This window comes from Nycticebus coucang, chromosome 6, assembly GCF_027406575.1.
Source record: "Nycticebus coucang isolate mNycCou1 chromosome 6, mNycCou1.pri, whole genome shotgun sequence".
NCBI lineage: Eukaryota > Metazoa > Chordata > Mammalia > Primates > Lorisidae > Nycticebus > Nycticebus coucang.
Genome location: NC_069785.1, coordinates 2,372,422 through 2,396,163, shown reverse-complemented (window position 1 = coordinate 2,396,163; position 23,742 = coordinate 2,372,422). Strand labels below are relative to the sequence as shown.

At 48.6% G+C, this 23,742-nt stretch overlaps 1 protein-coding gene and 1 pseudogene across 1 annotated transcript; one reads left to right on the top strand and one right to left on the bottom strand.

The window, feature by feature from the left end:
- Nucleotides 1-8,883: 8,883 nt before the first annotated feature.
- ATP5MJ (ATP synthase membrane subunit j) lies at nucleotides 8,884-19,269 on the bottom strand. The gene is made up of 4 exons (XM_053595660.1): nucleotides 19,088-19,269; nucleotides 16,257-16,380; nucleotides 15,264-15,287; nucleotides 8,884-14,613 (listed from the first exon to the last, which is right to left on the bottom strand). The coding sequence occupies exons 2-4, from the start codon at nucleotides 16,378-16,380 to the stop codon at nucleotides 14,585-14,587; spliced, it is 177 nt and encodes a 58-aa protein (XP_053451635.1). The 5' UTR covers nucleotides 19,088-19,269; the 3' UTR covers nucleotides 8,884-14,584.
- A 1,836-nt stretch (nucleotides 19,270-21,105) lies between these two features.
- On the top strand, nucleotides 21,106-21,197 carry LOC128589466 (uncharacterized; annotated as a pseudogene).
- Nucleotides 21,198-23,742: the final 2,545 nt, after the last annotated feature.

The following is a 23,742-nucleotide window of genomic DNA, read 5'->3' as shown; positions in this document are numbered from 1 at the left end:
ACATACACACATGTACCATGTATATTTGTGGTTGTAGTTTCGTGTGTGCGCGTGTGTGCCTGTCCTGTAAATCAAGAGGGGCCATGCTGTGTCTATTATGCACATGCAGCACTGTGCCTCTTTGGCCACCTGGATCCTGGAGCTCGGGCTGTACATGTGTCGTTATGGAGAGAGAGCTCCCTTGCGATCTGCAATGGCCGCAGAGGACCTGTTCACAGTGTGTGCCCTCCACAGGAATCAGCACCCCTTTTGGGGACAAGGAGGTTGAGTCTTGCCCAGGGTCCCACTCACCTGCATGATGGTGAGAGTCTGGGTGAGGACTGAGGGTCATGTGTAAGGACGACTATCAGCAGTGAGCAAAGCATGGAGTGGGAGGCCCAGGGGCTGGCACACAACCCAGATGCTAGAGGGAGGGGAGTGGATGTCTGAGAAGCCTGTTGATTCTGGCTGGGGTTTGGGTGTGACGCTGGGTGCTCCCCCTGACTCTGAGGACTTACTTGGGTGCTGGCCAGCCATGGCCCCCTCCTCAGGCACCTGGCTCCTTATGGTCTCCTTGGCTGGTCTGGGCTAGGTGCATAGGACTGGGCTGGCCCTGCCTGTAGGCTAAGTGGGCCCAGGGTTGGGACCAGGTCTGCTGTCTGAATACCCTTAGGAGGACATCTGTCCTCACTTCCATACCAGCTTGTGTGGCCTCTGCTGGGCGCCCATCCCTAGGATTTGGGTCAGCACCAGCCACAGGCCAGGAAGGCCAGGCCACTGGGTGGGCTGCAGGTGTGACCTGCAGTGTTTCCCAGGAGAGCACAGCAGCTGAGGTGCTCATTGGGGCAGGCTCCCAGGAAGGAAGGACACTGGGAAGTGGCTTCCAGCCTCCCTAAGCACTGGTTCCCACCAGCTGGCCAGAAATCACCCAAGGCCCCCAAACTTAGGGGCACCTGGTCATGGGCCTATCCCAGCTGGCCACCTCCAGTGTGGGGCATGTGGCTGACCAAGCCAGGGCTGTCCTAAGGGTGTGGGTGGGTAGGCACTACTGGGATGTCTGTGGTGAGGGTGTGTCCATAGTGCCAAGCCTGGCACAGCGTCCTTGGCCTGGTTTCCTCAGGGCTGGGCCCTACTTGGCCACCTTGTTCCTGTCTCCTCAGAGGGCATCGTGCTTAGCAGCTAAAGCGCATCTCTGCTGTCAGGCTCTGCCTCCCAGTCACTCGGGACACTCAAACAAAGGGTAGGTCCAGGGAGGAGGTATCGTGCCCCACAGAGCCTTGGGCTGGTCTGAAGACCTCCTGAGGGGTTGGCCCTTTGTCTTGGACAAGCTACCTGTAAAATGGTGACCCTGAGACCTGCCTCTCTGGGCTGTTACCTGGGTCAGACAGACAGAACTTTGTGTTCACCAGGAATGAAGCAGCACTGACCTCTGGCTGGCTGGCCGTGGGCTCTCGCCCTGGTGAGGTGGTGCCCCCTGCTGTTTGAGTGGGGTTCTTGCATGCCAGCTCTGGTCCCATAAAATTCACTGAGAGTTCTTCCTCCCGCTCCCGGCTGGGCTACGCAGAATTCTTGGGGAGCATTTTTAAAAACTTTCATTATGGAAGATGCTAAATATTATTGCTATTTTATATGCCAAACTTTAGAGAAGTATAATTTTATTTATTTATTTATTTTTAATTAAATCATAGCTGTGTACATTAATGTGATCATGGGGCACCATACACTTGTTTTATAAACAGTTTGACACGTTTTCATCACACTGGTTAACATAGACTTCCTGGCATTTTCTTAGTTATTGTGTTAAGACATTTATATTCTACATTTACTAAGTTTCACATGTACCCTTGTAAGATGCACCACAGGTGTAATCCCACCAATCACCCTCCCTCCACCCATCCTCCCCCCTAGAATTTTATTTTGAGACAGAATCTCACTCTGTCACCCTGTAGAGTGTCATAGCGTCACAGCTCACAGCAACCTCAGACTTCTGGGCTCACCTGATCTTCTTGCCTCAGTCTCCCAAGTAGCTGGGACTACAGGCACCTGCCATGGCCAGCTAGTTTTTTTTTTCTTTCTCTTTTTAGTAAAGACAAGGTCTCACTCTTGCTCAGGGATGTCTGAGGCCTCAGCCTCCCAGAGTGCTAGGATTACAGGTGTGAGCCTCCGCACCCAGACAACTTCCATTCTTTTTTAACTAAAAAATCATGAAGTTTGAAAAGTTATTTTGGCTTGGTGCCTGTAGCTCAAGCGGCTAAGGGGCCAGCCATATACACCAGAGCTGGTGGGTTCAAATCCAGCCTGGGCCTGCCAAACAACAATGACAACTACAACCAAAAAACAGCTGAGTGTTGTGGTGGGCGCCTGTAGTCCCAGCTACTTGGGAGGCTGAGGCAAGAGAATTGCTTAAGCCCAGGAGTTGGAGGTTGCTGTGAGCTGTGATATCACAGCACTCTACCCAGGGTGACAGCTTGAGGCTCTGTATCAAAAAAAAAAAAAAGAAAAGTTATTTTATCATAATATTTATAATAGTTTTCTTTCTCTCTCTCTCTTTTTTTTTTTTGCAGTTTTTGGCTGGGGCTGAGTTTGAACCTGCCGCCTCTGGCATATATATGGGGCTAGCTCCCTACTCCTTTGAGCCATAGGCACTGCCCTCTTTTTCTTTCTTTTTTTTTTTGAGGCCATGTCTCACTCTGTTGCCCTAGGTAGAGCGCCGTGGCATCATCCTGGGTCACAGCAACCTCTCCCTCCTGAGCTTGAGCAATCCCCTTGCCTCGGCCTCCTAAGTAGCTGAGACTACAGGCGCTGGCCACAAAGGCTGGCTGTGTTTTTCTATTTTTAGTAGATATGAGGTCTCACTCCTGCTTAGGGTGGTCTCCAACTACTAAGCTCAAATGAACCTCTGGCCTCAGCCTCCCAGAGTGCTAGGTGGTGTAAGCCACTGTGTGTGGCCAGGAAGTAGAATTTACAATAAATCTCTATTCATGCATTTCAATTAACTCCTGGCCCTTCTCGTTCTATTTATACTCTACCCAGCTCCCATCTTCCTGTTTATTTGGAAGTAACCCAGAGTTTTGTTTGTTTGTTTGTTTTTTGAGACAGAGTCTCCTGGGGACAGTGCCATGGTGTCGTAGTTCACAGCAACCTCCAACTCATGGGCTCAAGCCATCCTCTCACCTCAGTTTTTCTATTTTTAGTAGAGATGAGGTTTCTTCCTTTCTTGCTTTCTTTTTGAGACAGAGCCTCAAGCTGTCGCCCTGGGTAGAGTGCCAGGGCATCATAGCTCACAGCAACCTCCAACTCTTGGGCTTAAGCGATTCTCTTGCCTCAGCCTCCCAAGTAGCTGGGACTACAGGCACCCACCACAATACCGGCTATTTTTTGGTTGTAGTTGTCATTGTTTGTTGTTTGGAAGGCCTGGGCTGGATTTGAACCCCCAGTTCTGGAGTATGTGGCTGGCGCCTTAGCTGCTTGAGCTGCAGGCGCTGAGCCAGAGATGGGGTTTCACTTTTGCTCAGGTTGGTCTCCCACTTGTGAGCTCAAGTCATCCACCTACCTCAGCCTCTCAGCGTGCTAGGATTACAGGCGTGAGCCGCTGTGCCCAGCCCCAGAGAGCTTTTTAATAAGAAGTACAAGTGGTAGACTTGCACCTTCACCAGAGATGTAACTTGTCAACCTGGTTGGGGCCAGGAAAGGTGTATTTTGGCAAAGCTCTGTGGGAGACCAGAGGTGCAGGTGCTGGGAGACCTGCAGCGCCCCCTTCCAGAGGAATCTGGAAGACTGGGCAAGACCCTGGAGGAGATAGGACAGAGTGGTGACCACCACCTTCACTCCAGATGATGGAAACCATGAGGTGGAACTGCTACCTCACAGAAATAAGCCCCCACCCTCCAAACGGCCTCCCTCCGGCATCAGCGTGGGTGCTGCCAGCCCCATCCCTCCCTCAGGGGGGTTAACTGGGTAACCAAGGACAGCTTGGTGCTGGCTGAGACAAAGGCTGCTTTGTTCATCCATTAAACTAAACACTTCCCTGGACACTCATTCCAGGACCAAGTGTGACACGGGCATCAGTTACACTTTAACAGGCAGCAAGATCCAGGCCATGGAGCTCTTCTGAGATAATTTCCTGGAAGAAAGGGCATCTCTACTGCCAGCCTTGGTATTTATTAACCAGCCCCCTATGTGGTTGAGGAGTAGCTGGGGTGGCTGCTGCCAGGACCTTGACTTCCCCTCCCAACCTCTGCTCTGACAGCCAGTGCCAGCTAACCTCACCAGCCTTCGCCCAGCACCAGCAAGTGTGGGAATGAGACCAGAGTGAAATGAGGGTGTCTGTCCAGTTCCCTCTGCCCTCACCCTCAGCCCCTTTGAGAGAATGTGAGTCAATCTGGGCTCCTGGTGGGGAGGGTGCCTGGGTCACCAGGCTGGCCACTGGCACTGAGGATCAGTGCACAGCCACAGTCACTGCCACCCAAAGCTGGACTTCTAGGTTAAGGTTACCAGGCTGATGATGAGTTAACCTTTAAAGATGAAGTAAAACTACATGAAACTGGGAGCTTTCCAAATCAAAACTCTAAAACTTCAGATGAGTCAATGCTGGAGAGAGATGATCAGAGCTGTTGGAAAGAGGACCCTGCAATCAACTGGGTTGTGGTTGGACACCTCTCAGAGGCTGGAGACCTGTTCTCCCTAGAAAGATGAGCTGGGCCAACCAGACATGCTACTCAGTTATTTGGATCAGAAACAGAGCAGTGGAGTCCCACTGGAGAGAGGTCCTGTGGGTGCTGTCAGGGCATCCTCATGAGGAGCAGAGTAGCCAGCAGGCAGTGGGCAAGGGAGAAGAGGTGATGTCCAGGGAGAGGGCTGGAGGCCTCAGACAGATACAGCGAGGCACCAAATCCTAGGCCCACTCTGTGTCTGGAAGCCTCTGGGGCCCCTGGTGTCTTCCTCAGATTCCTCCAGGACCTGTGTCTTGAGGGGGCCAGTGTGCTGGTGGATATCTGCTTTGTGAGACCACGGGTGAGACTGTCTCAGGAGGGATGTCTGCAGATACTGGAATGTGTTTTCCTCCCAGGCCTCCTTGGTTATGTTGGTTCACAGGCAGGGAAATGAGTTGATCCTGTCACTTGCACAGGTGAGGGTGGGCCCAAGTGGTCAGTCGACATGTGTTGGTGAAACTGCAGGGCATGCTGGGACTCCACGATTGTTGGTTGGGGGGACCTGAGGGGGGAGCAGTGGATATAAGCCTAGTTGCTAAAAAGAGTGGGCACCTGTACAAGGGGCCTGGTGAATGTGGGGATAGCACAGAGAGGAGGGGACACAGGAAGACAGGAAGGGTGCTCTGGTCAATAGTGGTGACACTATCTACTATCTACATCTTTGTTTTTTTGTGTGTGTGTATGTATACTTGTTTTTTTTTTTTTTTTCCTTGCCCTGGGTAGAGTGCTGTGACATCATAGTTTACAGAAACCGCACACTCTTGGGCTCAAGGGATTCTCTTGCCTCAGCCTCTCGAGTAGCTGGGACTACAAGTGCCCGCCACAATGCCCAGCTATTTTTAGAGACGGGGGTCTCACTCTGGCTCAGGCTGGTCTTGAACTTGTGAGCTCTGGCAATCCACCCATCTTGGCCTCCCAGAGTGCTAGGATTACAGGTGTGAGCCACCACGCCTGGCCCCAATTAATTTATTTTTGAGACAGAATCTCACTCTGTTGCCCAGGCTAGAGTATAGCTGTGGCATCAGCCTAGTTCATAGCAACCTCAAATGATCCTCCTGACTCAGCCTTCCTGAGTAGCTGGGACTATAGGCACCTGCCATGATGCTCAGCTAGTTTTTCTATTTTTAGTAGAGACAGTGTTTCATTCGTGCTCTGGCTGGTCTCAAACTCCTGAGCTCAAGGGATCCTCCTGCCTTGACCTTTCAGAGTGCTGGGGTATTAGGCATGAACCATCATCCTCAGCCTTAATTTTTCTATTTTTTGTAGTGATAGGACCTCAACATGTTGCTCTGGCTGGTGTCAAATTCCTGGCCTGAAGAGATCCTTCTGCCTCGGCCTTCACAGTGCTGGGATGACAGGTGAGAGTCGGAGGGGGGGCTTCTCCTCTGCATTAGGAATGGTGCTGCAGAAGCCCTTGCTCCAGTCTTCCTTTAAAGGCAGCTCTTCCAGAGCCTTGAACTTGAGCATGCATCTGAATTTCCTGGAGTGCCTTAGAGCACAGAGCATTGGGCCCAGTACAGACTGGCACAGCAGGTCTGGGGTGGGGCCTGAGCATGTGCATTTCTGACAGTTCTCAGATGCTGCTGCTACTGTAGCTGTGGGGGCCCCAGGATCCCACTTTAAGAATTACTGCTGTGGCCGCCCTGGGGCCACCTCAGTATTTGGTTTGCAAACTGTTCATCACATCTCTGCAGCTTCTTTTGTAAAGGAGAGCAGCCTTCTCAGGCACAGGTGAAACAACTTTCCACCCATGGGCTTTGGGTGCTTGGGCTGGAGGAAGGGATCTGAGTGTGAGGGCAGAGCACCTCAGTCCGTCTGAGAGGGTGGGGAGATGTCCTGGCAGCTCACACAGCTCTGGAGAGAGCTGTCCGGTGGGGGCCTACCCTGGCAACAAGACTTGGCTGGCATGGGTGCTGTGGCTGGCAGCACCTCAGCACGTTGGGTGGACTTTAGGGCCACCCAGGCCACCTGGATAGGTGCACAGGAGGCCATGGTGCTGGTTTCACTGGAAAAGCCACTGGGTTTTGAGGCCAGAAAGAGACACAAACACAAGGCTCATTTCAAAAGAGAGTGTGCCTGGAGTCCATAGCAGAGCGCCTTCATTACCCTGCCATTGTCAGCTGGAGAGAAGCTGGGCCTGTCAGGACAGGCAGTGCCTGTGTGGGGCTCCTCACTCCCACAGTCGGCCCTTTGTGAGGTGGGGAGTCTCCGGGACACTTCAGGACATTGGCAAATCCGTCGTGATGTTCCCAAGGCACAGTTTGGGATATTAGGTCACCTGGAGGCAGGTGAGAGCACATGAGTGGTGTGGCAGGGTGACCACACTGTGACACCCTCCTGCTGTCACTGTACTCCACATATCCCTGCGTTTCTTGGCAGATCCTTTAAAAGGTGTCTGAAATCTTGGGGGCTGTCAGAAGCTGACTCCTAGGTGGGGATTTGTGCCTAGGTGCCCAGGAGAGGGTGGGGAGGGGAGAAGATGGGTAAACACTTTTGTTAGCAGAACAGCCAATGGGGGTGGGGAGTGAGGGGTAGATTCAGTCCAAGTCTGGGGAGCACAGCTTAATCCCAGCATGGTCCTGGGTAGTTAGTGGCCACAGGCCAAGCAGGGACATGAGCCCCCAGCACTCCTTGCTCTGCCTCTGGGGGAGCCAGCAGAGAGGAGGCCACTCAGGTCTGGGATCTGTGATAGCATCCACCTGTCTGGACCCTCCCCAAACTCTTTAAGCCAGGAAGGAAAACGTTGTAGTGGTTTTGCAGACCTAGGAAGATGTGTAATGAGCTTTGTCACACCAGAAAGACTTACGGATTTTGACTTGGGGCCACAGGCAGCCCCAGGTCAGAGATCAGCTAAACAGGAGCTGTTCCCAATGTTTGGGCCTTAAAAAGGGTGGAGGGATGGTACTGAGAAAGGGAAGCGCTCCGGGGCTCAGAACACCAGCACCCCAGAGTGCACTCCAGAAAGAAGGGACCACATGGGGACTCAGGCTGGGGACGCTCTGGGTTGGGCCCATTTTGCCTGCCGCAGGATGTGGAGCTGTTGACAGGCTGGTGTGCACATGCCCATCTCCCTCCAGACTCCCAAGGCTACTTCCCACAGGCCCTTCCTCCAGGCACGCTGCATGAGGTGGGGTACACTCCTGAATACATGGGGGAATCCTGACTTAGATCCCCCAAGCTGTTTCTTTTTTTTTTTCTTCTCTCTGTTTTTGTAGTTTTTGGCCAAGGCAGGCTTTGAACCCACCACCTCCCGTATGTGGGGCTGGCACTCTACTCCATGAGCCACAGGCACCACCCGCCCCCAAGCTTCTTAAATGTGACAGTTGCACTTTTTTGTTGTGTTCTAAGTATTATGCCTCCTAAATGCATTCTGTTTTGAATTCAAAACCAGTGAATATAAGAAAATCTAATTCATTCAGTGATTAATTAAAGACTTCCGGATACCTCATTTAATCCTCAGTCTTTTTTTTTTTTTTTGTAGAGACAGAGTCTCACTGTACCACCCTCTGGTAGAGTGCCATGATGTCACAGGACTCACAGCAAACTCTAATTTTGGGGCTTACACGATTCTCTTGCCTCAGCCTCCCAAGCAGCTGGGACTACAGGTGCCCGCCACAACGCCCGGCTATTTTTTTGTTGCAGTTTGGCCGGGGCTGGGTCCGAACCCGCCACCCTTGGCATATGGGGCCGGCACCCTACTTAGTGAGCCACAGGTGCTGCCCTGATCCTCAGTCTTATGAAGACAGAATCTATATCTCTTTTTGCTGGTTACAAGTCCATGCAGTATCTTGAACTTGGATTACTGGGTAAGAATAATGTATGATTACCACCTCGTTTATTTATTTGTAGGTAGGTACTTATTTTTTTTTTTTTGAGACAAAGTCTCACTTTGTCATCCTTGGTAGAGTGCCTTAAGTGTCATAGCTTACAGCAACCTCAAACTCTTGGGCTCAAGTGATCCTCTTGCCTCAGCCTCCTGAGTTGCTGGGACTAAAGGTGCCTGCTACAGTGCCTGGCTAATTTTAGAGATGGGGTCTTGCTCTCGCTCAGGCTGGTCTTGAACTTGTGAGCTCTGGCAATCCACCTGCTTGTGCCTCCTGGAATGCTAGGATTACAGGAGTGAGCCACTGCGCCTGGCCCTTCTTTTTTATTTTTAAAGAGACAGTGCCTTGCTCTGTTGTCCAGGCTAGAATGCAGTGGTATGATTATAGTTCACAGACTCTTGGGGTCAAGTGATCCTTCTGCCTCAGCCTCCTGAGTAGATGGGTCTCCAGGCAACCGTCACCACGCCCAGCTGATTTTTCTATTTTTAGTAGAGATGGGTCTTGCTCTTGCTCAGACTGGTCTGGAACTGAGCTCAAGGGATTTTCCTACTTGGCCTCCCAGAATGTTAAAACTACATGAAGTTTCAATTTCTATTTGTTGCTATTAAGAGGACTGAGAGTATCCAGTCATGTATCTGTTTTTCATATTACAGGCTGGGTACTTTACAAATAGCTCTCATATATAGAAATACAATAAAACTGATTTTGTACGTGGTGTCTTATTAAACACACTTTATAGGTCTGATATTTTTGTGATAGATTCCTTAGATTTTTTTTTTTTTCTGAGACAGAGCCTCACCCTGTTGCCCTGGGTAGAGTGCCTGGATCATAGCTCATAGCAACATCAAATTTCTTGGGCTCAAAGCAATCTTTTTGCCTCAGCCTCCACAGTAGCTAAGATTACAGGTGCCCACCATGATGCATGGCTGCTTTTTCTATTTTTAGTAGAGACAGGGTCTCGCTCTTGCTCAGGCTGGTCTTGAACTCCTGAGCTCAGGTAATCGACCTGCCTCAGCCTCCAAACTTCCCAGAGAGCTAGGATTACAGGTGTAAGCCACCTTGCCTGGCCTTCTTTTCTTGATTGAGCTGCAGTAATTTGTGTCTCATGAGGAATTTGCCCCTTTCATACGTCTTGTATAATTTGCCGGCATGAAGCTGCTCACGACGCCCCTCACTGCCCTCTCAAGTCCACAGTGACGGCGTCTCTCACTCATGATGCTGAAACTGCTCACGACGCCCCTCGCTGCCCTCTCAAGTCCACAGTGACGGCGTCTCTCACTCATGATGCTGAAGCTGCTCACGACCCCCCTCGCTGCCCTCTCAAGTCCCCAGTGACGGCGTCTCTCACTCATGATGCTGAAGCTGCTCACGATGCCCTTCGCTGCCCTCTCAAGTCCACAGTGACGGCGTCTCTCACTCATGATGGTCTGCCTCTTCCCTTTATTTTTTCTTGTCAGTACAGCTGGAGGTTTATCCATTTTTTAAATTTTCCAAAGAACCAGCGTTTGGTTTCATAGATCTTTTTCCATTTTCTGTTTTCTATTGCATTTCTTATCTTTAATACTTCCTATCTTTTGCTTGCTTTGGGCATAATTTGCTCTTTTCTTTCTTTTTTTTTTTTGTTTTTTTTTGAGACAGAGTCTTATTTTGTTGCCCTTGGTAGAGTGCTGTGGCATCACGGCTCACAGCAACCGCAAACTCCTGGGCTCAAGTGATTCTCTTGCTTCAGTGTCCCAAGTAGCTGGGACTAAAATGCCTGGCTATTTTTTTTTTTTTTTTTTTTTTTTAGCAGGCCCAGGCTGGGTTTGAACCAGCTCTGGTGCATGTGACCAGCACCCTAACCACTGAGCTAGGGTGCCAGCCAATGCTTGACCTTTCATTATACAGTGGAATATATTTTTCAAACATAAAGATGGGAGGAAAATACCAAGCGTGTCTTTACATTTGAAAGGAAGAAAGAGACGAAGATGACAATATAAAACCATTTATAATCATCTACATTTCCGTTTTTAGTTGTACAGTTAATTTAAAAAATAGGTTTTTGTTCCTAATAACATGAGAATTTTCTGGCATTATTTTCCCTATAGATGTAGGAGTTAGGCTCATTATTAAATGATTCTTCAGGGAGGAAACAAATGAAAAATCTGACTCTTCTGTCATTTAGGTAATAGACACTGGCAACATGCATTCTGGAAAGAGTGGTAAGGATGTGGTCATCACCTGACTGAATCAACTGTGGGTCTGCAGCGCTGTCACCCCACTGCCTGGGGATGCGCAGTGGTGGCTTCTCAAACAGGTATCACAATTCTGACAAAAGCTTAAATTGCATGACTTGTTTTTTTAGTTTTTGCCAGTGTTCTAAAACTTTATTAGGAGAAGTCAGAAGGTATCAAGGAAGAAGAAATTGTTTTTTTTTTTTTTTTGAGACAAAGTCTCACTTTCTTGCCCTTGGTAGAGTGCTGTGGCATAATAGCTCACAGCAACCTCAAACTCCTGGGCTCAAGCGATCCTCTTGCCTCAGATTTTCTATTTTTAGTAGAGATGGGGTCTCCTTTTTGCTCAGACTGGTCTTGAACTCATGAGCTCAAGCAATAAACCTGCCTTGGCCTCCCAGACTGCTAGGATTACAGGTGTGAGCCACCTGCCTGGCTGGAAGAAGGAATTGTTATGCACCCCACGTGCATCTGTCCCCCCACATCACAGCCAATCTCTTCTCCTCTGTTCACTCCATCCAGCAGCCCACTTCCAGGTGACATCTGCTGGTGCACCGTGAAACCCGTCCAGGATATCACCTCATGCCTAGGCTATAACGTCTGCATTTCTAAAACCAAAGACATTTCCCACTGTCATTATTGTGGTACTAAATAACCTAATACAATTATTTCTCTGATGTCACTTGATACCCAGTCCATGTTCAAATCTCCCTAAACACATCAGAAAATGCCTTTTTATGCCCACTTGTACCTATGCCAGGTACACGTGTCAGTTAGCTGAGCGGGTACCAGGAAGCTGACTCAGGGCTCCAGGTGTGGCGAGCCCTTGTGCTGGCGCCCCTTCTGGCCACCTGTATTGGCACAGACCACCCTGCTATGTGTTCTGCCAAGCACTGTCATCATCTGTTATCCTATTCTCTAGACTCAGGGCTTCCAGAGTAGGGGGCCAAGGGCTGGCCATCGCTGGGCCCTGAGCAAGATCACGTGCACTGCACAGATGATGCAGCCATCTGAAGCCAGACCACAGTCCAAGTCCTGATTCCAAAGCCAGATGGTCAGGTTCTGGATTCTGGTCTACCAGTTAACTAGCTGGTTTGTCAACCAGGCAGTCATCCTCTAATGCAAGCTCATTATCCCATCTGGGCCCTTGTGACATTTTTGTTCCTAATAAAATGAGAACTGGGCTGTGAAATGGACTCCCAGTATGAGCTGAGTTGACATTGTGCAGCCCCAGTGAGTCAATGGCAAAGCAGCAGGTTACAGCCTGGCCCTCTGGTGGTCAGCAGCTGCATGCTCTGGAGACACAGCTCCACCAGGGCAGCAGAAACCATGCCCTCCAGGGTGTCTGGATGCATGTACCCCTGGGCCATGCAGTGACAGGCAAAGAGAGAGACAATGCCTCCTCCCAGAGGCTGGCTTGCAGTTAAGGGAAAGCATAGTGTTTTGTTTAAAACCACCTTAATCTTCAGTTGCCTGACTTGTTCTCCCTGCCTTTAGGTTTTTACCTGTAGCAGCTTTGAAAGCACCACTAAGAAAGGGATGAATATGTGGGTTTCTTTGAAATTCCTGAAACTATCTGTTACCTCACCCTCTCTGCTTCTGAATTCTGTGCATACCTTTTATTGGCTGCTGGCTGCACCCACTGGGAAGCCCCAGGTGACAATCTTCTGGTGACAAAGTCTGCTCCCACTTACAGGCTGCTCTTAGTATGTGAACTAGGCATTTCTAAAACCCTGAGGGATTTAGAAGGTGAAGTGGGTTCTGGGATAGGAAATATAATTTCCTACTCTCACATTAGCTCTGCACAGACATACATGGTGGGGTCACAAATATCTTTTTTTATAAGAGAATTTTTCTTCACTCTGAGGACTCTCAGGTAGAGGAGGGAGAAGAGGAACAGTCCGGCCCTGTGAGAAGGCACTCCCCTTTCTGCGGCTTCAGGAGCAGCTCTCCCTGGATGAGTTCAGACCCTTGGGTGCAAGTCCTGGCCCCCGCACTTGTCAGCCTTGACATCTTTGCCACATTACTGCCTCTAACCTCAGTTCCCTGTCTGGACCACAGAACTGTGTTGGTGCCTCATTAGGTCCTAGGAGTAAATGCACTAAGATGAACGGCACAGGGCTGGAGGCTGGGGCAAACCACAGGGAATGGCCACTATTGATGCAGCGGATGTAAGGGCTGCGGGGGGTGTCAAGGCAGAGCTAGTGCCTGTCCTTTGTATTATCAGCAATTTTCCTGGGCATCAGCTCCTTCCAGACAAGTGGAATCATAAACACTTGGGCCCAGTGGTCCTAACGCACACCAAAGCTTGAATAGCGGTGCAGACTGTTTGTGTACCACAGTGCCAATTCTTCCTCTGCAGGTGTAAGAGAAGAAAATGTGGAACAGAGAAATTAAGTATGACCAGGAGTGGTAGCTCATGCTTGTAATCCCAATGTCTTGGGAGGCTGAGGCAGGAGGATTGCTTTAGGTCAGGTGTTGGAGAACAGCCTGCGCAACACAGTGAGACCCAGTCTTTTTTTTTTTTTTTAAGTGATTATTGTGTTAGAACTGAACTTTCTGAATCTCACACAATCCAATGATGACTTCCATTGGTGCTGCCTAATGTCTTCATGCAAACTTCTTACTGAGTCTAGCATCCCTGAGGCTCTTACTAAGGTAGACAAGGTGGATTTTATCTCCATCTTACGAAAGAAAATGAAGCTCACAGATATCTCACAGTAAGTGGTTGTCAGGCACCTGCCATGGGCCAGACCTGATGCTAAATGATAGAGATACAAAGGAGAAACAGGTGCCTCTGCTCTCAAGAGGACAGGATAGCCAGATCGGGCCATCATTTCTATTCCACAGCTGGACTCCACTAAACTGCTAAGTAGCAGATTTCAAACTGGATTTACTCCTACACTTGCTTGCTGCATGCCATTCTAGGGTTCTGGTAACTGCCTTAGATGGAGCTAAATATCATGCAGTGTTCATCTGATGTTAGCCTTGCTGGAAGAAATATCAATCGGCTGTTTTTACAATATATAATTTGCCTCTTAAGCGATTATTTACTGGTAACATTTTCTTTCTTTTTTTTTTAGAGACAGAGTCTCACTTTATGGCCCTTGGTAGAGTGCCGTGGCATCACACAGCTCACAGCAACCTCCAGCTCCTGGGCTTAAGTGATTCTCTTGCCTCAGCCTCCTGAATAGCTGGGACTACAGGTGCCCGCCATAACACCCGGCTATTTTTTTGTTGCAGTTTGGCAGGGGCTGGGTTTGAACCCACCACCCTTGGCATATGGGGCCGGCGCCCTACTCACTGAGCCACAGGCGCCGCCTACTGGTAGCATTTTCTCCTAAAGCCTGTAATTTTACACACCATGTGCTCTAATGCTACCTATTCCTACAGCATGTTATGGTCTGAATAATGCTTCCCTACCCCCCACTGACCATCCTAACTCTTAGAACTTACATAACTAACATCTCCATCTTCCAGATGAGAAGACAGAGGCTCGGACAGGCACAAGTAGCAGAATCATGCTTATCAAACATTTACTAAGCAACACAGCCTGGGTGTCTAGATCCTGATCCTCAACTCTGGTGACAATTGAGATATTAACATTTCCCTTCCTTGGGGTTCTGAGATTCTGGTTTCATCTGGTACATTACAAATGATCTACTGAGCATTCCTGGACACAGGACAGAGCTGAGAAGGGACACACTGAAAGCAGTCCGGATGTGGTGCATCTCACAGACACATTTATTCATGCCATGAGTACATGCTACTTATACAAGTACACAGGGACAGTCCATGTGACACAGCTTTGCTTAGCTCTACGGGTCCATCTCTTGTGTGCTCCAAGTGAGGCTGGTTAGTGATGACCATGAGCAGGTGCAGGAGCTTTTGAAAGAGATGTAGGACACAGATACAATTTAGAAAGGAGCAAAGACATTATGAACAAGGCAAAAAGCATAAATGACATTTTTTTATACTATAAAAAAGTATGGAGGATTCTATACAGAACCCCCTGTAGGGGTGGAGATGAGAGAGGGAGGGAAACACCTCCTCCTCAAAGCCAGTGCTGAGTCTGTGCAGGACTCGTCTGACTAAAGTTTCATTGTCATTGGTGAAACAAAGCGATGAAGGGTCCAGCTCCGAGGCTTATACGTATAGGGTGCTTTCTTTTAAACATATTGAGAACAGGCATTAGGGAAATTTACACGCCAGCGTGTCTGCATAGTTAACTATGGTTCCCTGTTGGTGGCATAAGCTATCTCTGATTCATCTGTTTTTCTACTTTTCTGGAAGTTTTACTTGACCTGAGGAGGTAAGTAATGGTTTTTAAGATTTAGACTATAAAAAGGAGAAATTCAGAACTCTCTTTTCTGACAGGCACAGCAAACTTCATGTTCTGAAGCGTTTCCACAGTATCTTATATAGTTACTGGGCCATGCTGTTGATTTCAATTCAGAACAATGATATATACCCTGTCCTGAAAAGATAGGATGGTGTTTTTCTTCCCCAACCATTTCAAAAAGCAGAAAACTTACCTTTCAAAGCTTTACTTCTTTTATCTAAAATGAAAGAAAAATTTGGTCATAACAATGCTTTACCAAAATGCCTTTGCCACAATTAACATTTGGTTGAAGGCTTTATAGCTTAAGCCAACTATAGGAAGGTCACCACTGCAGGCTCACAGCAAAGAAATGGTAAAAATTTTCCCAGAGATGTTGCATACACAGCTAAGAACCCTTTCAAATTTGCAGGGCTTTTACTCCTTACCATATCCTACAGTCCAGTCTTGCAATTTAAAGTTTTCTTCTTTCTTTCTTCTTCTTTTTTTTTTTTTTTTTGTAGAGACAGAGTCTCACTGTACCGCCCTCGGGTAGAGTGCCGTGGCGTCACACGGCTCACAGCAACCTCTAACTCTTGGGCTTACGCGATTCTCTTGCCTCAGCCTCCCGAGCAGCTGGGACTACAGGCGCCTGCCACAACGCCCGGCTATTTTTTGGTTGCAGTTTGGCCGGGGCTGGGTTTGAACCCACCACCCTCGGCATATGGGGCCGGCGCCCTACTCACTGAGCCACAGGCGCCGCCCCTTTCTTTCTTCTTTTTAATCAATGGCTTAGTAATATGTGACTGGGTCACACAAAAAATTGTTATTCTCCCCCTCCCCACAATTTTGTGGAAAATTTCAAATATTCAGAACTGTTGAAAAGGTACAGTAAAATATCACATACCATGACACTATATTCCTAAACATTTTAGTCTTTATCTCTCACGATGAAGAATATCTCCTTTGTATTTGCAATAATACTGTCACATTTAAGAAAATTCACAACTCTCTGACTCTAAAGTCTTGTTCACTTTCTCTACCTGTCCCCAGATGCCCTTTGAGGCTGACACGCGCTCCCTGTATGTTCACTAGGTGCTGCAGGCAGTTCTGACATTCATTCCTAGTTAAGAACCATGGCTCCCGTACAGTGTGCAGTATGGTTCTTTTTGAAAATGTTTTCTTCCTGACCACGAATAAAGAAACTTACCAGCACTCCTGATTTTATAAACAATGAAGCTCATCAACCCCATTCCGATCCAGATCTCCTGGTAAACTTCAGTATAGTAAGGTTTCATGGGGACCCACACATTTTTAATAATGCTTTGAAGCATCTGAAAATGAACATAGTAATAAAATTATGATGACCTCAACTTAACTGGTGAAGTTTTCATTTTTTAAGATCAAACTATTTCCCTTTACTACCCAACAGGAAGCCTCACCTGTGCTAGACCTACTCACATACAGGGGTACCCCCTCCCTGAGGCCATCCTCACTAATGCTGTGCCACCAAAGGCACTTTCAAATGGAAAAACTAGTATGTTCTTATCATTATGTTAAGAACTGTTGGCCTTCAAAGCTGAAGAAAGGACAGAGGGCATGATAATTTCCTTGTGAAACAACAGTCTGCGCTTGGAATGATTTCCTTGTGAAACAAGAGTCTGCGCTTGGGCATGCTCTGATCACCTGGGTCTCATTCTTGAGTCCATTGCTAAATACAAAAACAGATGGTGTGAGGTCACTTCATAAGAGCTGCCAATTAAAACTTATTTAATAAGACAATCATTGAAGGCTCAGTGCCTGTAGCACAGTGGTTATGGCACTGGCCACATGCACCAAGGCTTGTGGGTTCGAACCCAGTCCGGGCCTACTAAACAACAATAACAACTGCAACCAAAAAATAGCCGGACATTGTAGTGGGCGCCTGTAGTTTCAGGTACTCGGGAAGCTGAGGCAAGAGAATCTCTTTCTTAAGCCCAAGAGTTTGAGGTTGCTGTGAGCTCTGATGCCACGGCATTATTCCCAGGGCGACATAGTGAGACTCTGTCTCACAAAAAAAAAAAAAAAAAAGATAATCATTGAATACTGATCTGATTTGAAAAAGCTATTAAATCCTGAACTTAGTTTGCTTTTATGTGCAGGTCTCAAAGTAACATATTTGGTTACTTTTACCCCCAAGTCAGATGCCTTCATCTTTATTTCAATAGGCTTTGTATCATCTGAAGTGGTCCATTAAACTACAGTCACTCAAATAGTTGTCTGGAATGACTACATTTAAGCACTTCTCAATTTACTTGGAAGATGCTTCAGCTAACAGTGCCCAAGTAAGAATTCAGTAAACAACCATGGGTGGCAACAGAAAGACCTACAAATGCCCAGCTGCTGACAGTCACACTAAGCCACTGGGACTCTTAAGAGACCTTAAAAGATGCTGATGTACTCATATAGGCCAGGCAGGGGTTTTAGACAGAGCAATGTCAGAAGAGGGTCTAGAACAGAGGTTCTCAACCTGTGGGTTGTGACCCATAGGAACTGTTATTATAGGGCCGCAGCATTAGGAAGGATGAGAACCACTGGTCCAGAAGAAAAAGGGTGAAGTAAACCCAGAGAGTGCAAAAACCGTGAAAGGGACTAAAGAAACGTCAGTTAGCCAGTGTGTGTGTATGTATGTGTGTGTGTGTGTGTGTGTATATATATATATATGTATTTTTTTTTTTTTTTTTTAAAGAGACAGAGTTTCATTTTGTCACCCTCGGTAGAGTGCTGTGGCATCACAGCTCACAGCAACCTCCAGCTCTTGGGCTTAGGCAATTCTCTTGCCCCAGCCTCTCAGTAGCTGGGACCACAGGCGCCCTCCACAATGCCCCGCTATTTTTTGTTGCAGTTTGGCCAGGGCCAGGGCCCGGGTTCGAAACCACCACTCTTAGTATATGGGGCCAGCGCCCTACTCACTGAGCCACAGGCGCCCTGGGACTGCTTCTTTACCCAAAATTCCCTTCGGTGTCCAGTAAAGTAGGGGCCTGTTATACAGTATATTGCAAATACTTAACTTCCCCCCTTCCTTTTTCCTTGACTTTCCTTTTAGCCAGACCTGTCATATTTGGATGGAAAAGTGACATGTTCCCAATATTTAGTAAAATAAGCCCCCCCCCCACTACTTCTTTCACCTGAATCCATTCTGCTTGGCTACATCTTCCAGCTCCGTGTCAGTTTTACAGCACATCCTATTCAAAAGCCAAATGGGTCTGCTGTATTCCTTAAGTCTTCAAATTTTGACACATTAAATTAGCAACAGACTATTACTCGACCATACACTGGCAATGGGAAATGTCTGCCCGGTTAAGACACATACTGGGATTTAGTCTGTGTTCCATACAATTTGTTTTTTGTTTTTTTTTTTTTTTGAAATAAAGTCTCACTTTGTCGCCCTGGGTAGTGTTGTGGCGTCACAGCTCACAGCAACCTCAAACTCTTGGGCGGCTCAAGCGATTCTCTTGTTTTAGCCTCCCGCCACAACGCCTGGCTAGTTTTAGAGACAAGGTCTCGCTCTGGCTCAGGCTGGTCTCGAACCTGTGAGCTAAGGCAATCCACCTGCCTCGGCCTTCCAAAGTGCTAGGATTACAGGCGTGAGCTACCGCGCCCGGCCCTGAGTTCCACACAATTTTGATCGTCGCCATTTGATTTCGTTTTGTGCCCCTTTTCTCCCTCTCCCAAGACTTTGCCACATGTACACGTGGAGGATAAGTGTGTTGCAAGGAAATTTGACACATGAGAGACGGCACTAGGGAGAAATCCTGGCTGCCTAAACTCCGCAGGCCACTGTACGCTCCCGGTCAAAAGCGCACCACAACACAGGTGCATGAAGTGCGTCAAGGCCGAGGAGAAAAGCGTAGCGCAGACCCCGGCAACACGTCTTACCAGCAGCTGGTCCCTGGTCTACCTCCCTTTACAAACCTCCACATAGAGCAGGCGTGTGCGGGCGGAGGGGCTGCACCCCAAGGTCAGCGGGAGCCAAGGAGGCCCGAGACACCCGCCACTCACCGGCCTTCTCCCAGCATGGTCTGGGCTCGCCTGAACCCAGCCAGCCGGAACCAGGTCCCCCAAACTCACCTCAACGCCAAAGCAACGGCTGGACCCAGCAGAGGTCCACAGCCAGATATCGTTAAAGGTCACCGCGTGCGCAGGCGCCGCGCGGAGGTTGCCGGGAAGGCGGAAGGAACTGTGACGCCCAAGCACTGCGCGCCTGCGCACCACAGCGCCCGCGGCGGCCGGCCGGTTCAGCTAGCAAGAAGGTTGTCCTATTGCTGAAGGCAGGCCAGCCCCGGGGAGGAGCTGGGCCCCCCACCTGGACGGCTGTCACTGTAGGGCTCCTCCGGGTCCAGATTCTCTTTGGATTGTCGGGTTTTCCGGGATGCAGGACGTCCGTTGCTGAAACCCAGCAAGTTCTAGACAAGCCAGATGGGTTGGTCAACCTAAAAGGGACCCTCTTTCCTCGATAAGTTAGAGAAGTCAAGTCTCCTATCTCAGTGCTGTGTCTTGCCATTACTCTTTGCATTGCAAATTGTTTTGCTCTGCATATTTTTATGCGGCTATTCTGTGCATATCAATTCTCGACAGACGATATAAAACTTCATAGTGGCGCCTAAGAGACAGTCTTTAAAAATAACCTTGGTTATGGTGGCGCCTGTGGCTCAAAGGAGTAGGGCACCAGCCCCATGTACCGGAGATGGCGAGTTCAAACCCAGCTTGGGCCAAAAGCTGCAAATAACTTTGGTTACTATGTTTAAGGAAATAAAAAAAAAAAAATTGGTGGCTCGGCGCCCGTAGCTCAGTGGTTATGGCGTCGGCCACATACACCGAGGCTGGTGGGTTTGAACCCGGCCCCGGCTAAACAATGACAACTGCAACAAAACAATAGCTGGGTGTTGTGGCGTTCACCTGTAGTCCCAGCTACTCCTGAGGCTGAGGCAAGAGAATCACTTAAGCCCAAGAATTTGAGGTTGCTGTGAGCTGTGACACCATGGCACTCTCTGAGCGTGACAAAGTGAGACTGTCTCAAAAAGAAAAAATTGAAAATTTTAGCAGAAAAGTAGAAATAGTTTAGAACAAAACAACTTAGCTGATTTAAAAGTAGCCAAATAAAAATTGGATGGGTACTGCAGAAGATTAGACAATGTAGAAACGAACTGCAAGATAGGTTAAAAGAAACCATTCAGAAACATGGAGGGATACAGCAAGAAAGTCCAAATGGGTAATTAGTCTTAAAAGGAAAGAAAGAGAGGTGGCAGAAATATTTTAAGAGGTAATGGCTGAATGAGAATTTTTCAAAAGTGATTAACAAAACTACACACCAAAGATTCAAAAGCCTTATAGAAACTAAGCAGACAGATAAAAGGAAATAAATCAAGACCTTGAAACCTCACAATAAAAGCATAGAAAACTGAATGGGTAGGTGGCTTAGCCTGTTATCCCACCAATCTGGGAGGCTGAGGTGAGTGGATTGCTTGAGCTCAGGAGTTGGAGACCAGCCTGAGCAAGAACAAGACCCCATCTCTACTAAAAACAGTAAAACTAACTAGGCATGGTGGTGGGAGCCAGGGTGCTGCTCAGTGGCACCAACATCACTTGTAATTGCTCTCAGCTGTTTCTCTTTCTCTTGGCCTGCAGCTCAGCTGCTTGGTGAAGGCAAAAATGCAAAATCTCCCCCAAATTCCAAGGCTCCATGTGCTCTGACCTATGTGTAGACAAGCCTATTGAGAACTGTCCATGTCAAGCTGTCCCTTTTTAACTCTGAGCTTCGTGGACAGGAATACAAGATGAGCTGGGCAGAGTAAGGAGCACCAAAAACTACTTCATCAAATGAAGGGAGCCCACAGCCATTCAGTTTGTGATGACACAGAATGTTACCTAGTGTTTAGTCAGGAAAATGGCTATTAAATGTGTACAAATTTCCTAACGAAGAAGATGCTGTCCTTAAGATTGCAGTTAAAAACTCACACTCCTGAAAGAATTAGATAGTAGTCCAAAAAGATCAAAGACAGAAAATGTCCCTTGCACCATCATCAGGTGTGATAATCCTTACGGGCATGATCTGTGATTATACATCTCTGTGTAATCAGGGTTTGCAATACCATGATTGCTCCTATCTGATGCTCCCTAAAAAAAAAAAAGGAAAAAGAAAAAGAAAATACCTCCCAGAAAATGTTTGCATGAAAAGTGACAAGAAGGGCAGGCGCCTTCCACTTAAACATTTACTCACTGTGATACTGAGGAAGGTGATAGCACATGAAAACAGTGACATACTAGGAAAGATAAATCTGAATTCTGGAGTTGCTTCTAGTGGTTTTAATAAATCTTGTGGGACGGCACCTGTGGCTCAGTGAGTAGGGCACTGGCCCCATATACTGAGGTGGCTGGTTCGAACATGGCTCTGGCCAAATTGCAACAAAAAATAGCCGGGTGTTGTGGCAGGCGCCTGTAGTCCCAGCTACTTGGGGGGGACTGAGGCAGGAAAATCGCCTGGGCACAGGAGTTGGAGGTTGCCGTGAGCTGTATGACGTCATGGCACTCTACTGAGGGCAATAAGGTGAAACTCTGCCTCTACAAAAAAAAAAAAAACCCAAAAAACACAAAATAATAAAATCTTGTGAAATTTAGAATTATGTCCTAGCCTTCACATAAAGTCTGAAGTTTCCAATCAATGCCGAGTGACATACCATGAGTCTCAATGAGTTTATGATTACCCTTCTTATGAATCCCCAACAACAAAAAAGAAAAACAAGCTCTTTTTCCCTGCCCAAAAGTGTGTTGGTGACTTTTTTTTTGAGACAAGAGTTTTAGAGGCTTTAGTATTTGGAAAAGTCAGACCGTAAGGCCCAAGGCACATTATGGTAGTCGGGAGGGGTGTGTGTGTGTCAGGATTTGGAACCAGGACTCCTGGCTTAGTATCATGCTGGGTTCATTTTTTTTTTTTTTTGAGGCAGAGTCTCAAGTTGTTGCCCTGGGTAGCGTGTTGTAGCATCACAGCTCACAGCAACCTTGAGGTCTTGGGTTTAGGGGATTTTCTCGCCTCAGCCTCCCAACTAGCTGGGACTACAAGCTCCTGCCACAATGGCTACTTTTTTGTTGCAATTGTCATTGTTGTTTTAGCTGGCCCAGGCCAGGTTTGAACCCCTTGTTAGTGTATGGGGCCCGCGCCCTACCCACTGAGCTACGGGCACCGCCCTGGGTTCATTTTTTGAGATACCACTAGCTTAACCCTACCTGGTCTGACTTCTGTCTACACTGTGTTCCAGTTGTGCTCTTTTTGACATTTTCCAGTCTTTAACTGCTTGGGCTCTTGACACCTTTCTGTACTCATTCACCTGGCTCTTTCCTGAGAGCCCACACGAGCCAAACACTGCCCTCAGCACTGAGGACAGGAAGTCACGTCTCTTCTGATTCTGTTGCCTATCTTTGTATTCTTTGTTGGATTTTTTTCCCTCCACCCCTTCTTTCAGAGTGTTTGCTAGGGTTATGGTTTCTACCCCTTTTGTTTTGGAGACAGGCTTGTTCTGTCACCCAGGGTGAAGTGCAGTGGTACAATCATAGCTCACTGCAGCCTCCAAACCCTGTGCACAAGTCATTCTCCTCCCTTAGCCTTTAAGTAGCTAGGACTCAGGGCTCCCCACATCCGAAATGATTTCTTGTAGACATGGAGTCTTGAACTCCTGCATCAGCCTCCCAAAGTGCTGGGACTACAGATGTGAGCCACGTTCTCACTCTTGGTGTTTTATTCACCGTTTGGTGATGACCTCCACATCTGCGCCACTTGCCCACACCTGTTTTGGTCTAACTGTGTGTAGATACTGCCACCTGAGATGCAGGTTATGATTCCGGCTCCAGGGAACTTCTTCCACGTGCTCACTTCAGACCCCAGGGCTGCCTGCCAACTGGCCACGGCCCCCTGCCCCCACCGCTGTCATCCTGAGAGCTCCCTGCCCGGCTTCTAGCTAGGACCCTATCCTTAGCAGGTCCTCCATGGAGTTGTTTCCTCCAAGCAGACTTCCCTGATCTCCTTGCTCCTCTGCTCCCAAATTAGATGCAGGGATGCCGTGTTTGGCAGCCGGAGCGCCCCCACAGTACAGCACAAGCTCTGGGGTGTGTGTGTGTCGCCCTCTGCCCGCGCTGCTCTGTGCTGGGCCCAGCACACAGCAGGTGCTCAAGTGCGTATCCCTTGTCGCCTGAAGTCCGCAGGCCTCACACGGAGAGGACAAGGAGTGGTTCGAGGCCCATTTGTTGGGCGCCCAAATACTGAGGGCCTCTGGTTAAACCAACCCCAGGGACAGCCACAGTGGCTCAAGCCTTCCTGCTAGGTCCAGGTACCGGGAGGCGGACTGGTGGTGGCTCCTGGCCAGGCCTCGCGCGCTGGGGAGGAGGCGGGGAGACTCCCAGCAGGCCTTGTGCGGCAGCGAGGAGGGGGTGGGGTGTGAGCAGCGGCTCCCGGCTCCCGGCAGGCCTCACGAGGAGGGGCAGGGCTGAAAGCACGAGGCTAGCGGCGTGGGTTGCACGTGCTGGGATGGGACCCGCCCCCGCTACGCGGCATTTTCTGATTGGACGGCCTCCGCGGGAGGGGCGGCGGGCTGCGGGCTGGGGTCCGCGGTAGTCTGTTCTCGCCGCTGCGGCTGGGCGGTTAAGGCGGTGCAGGAGCGCAGACT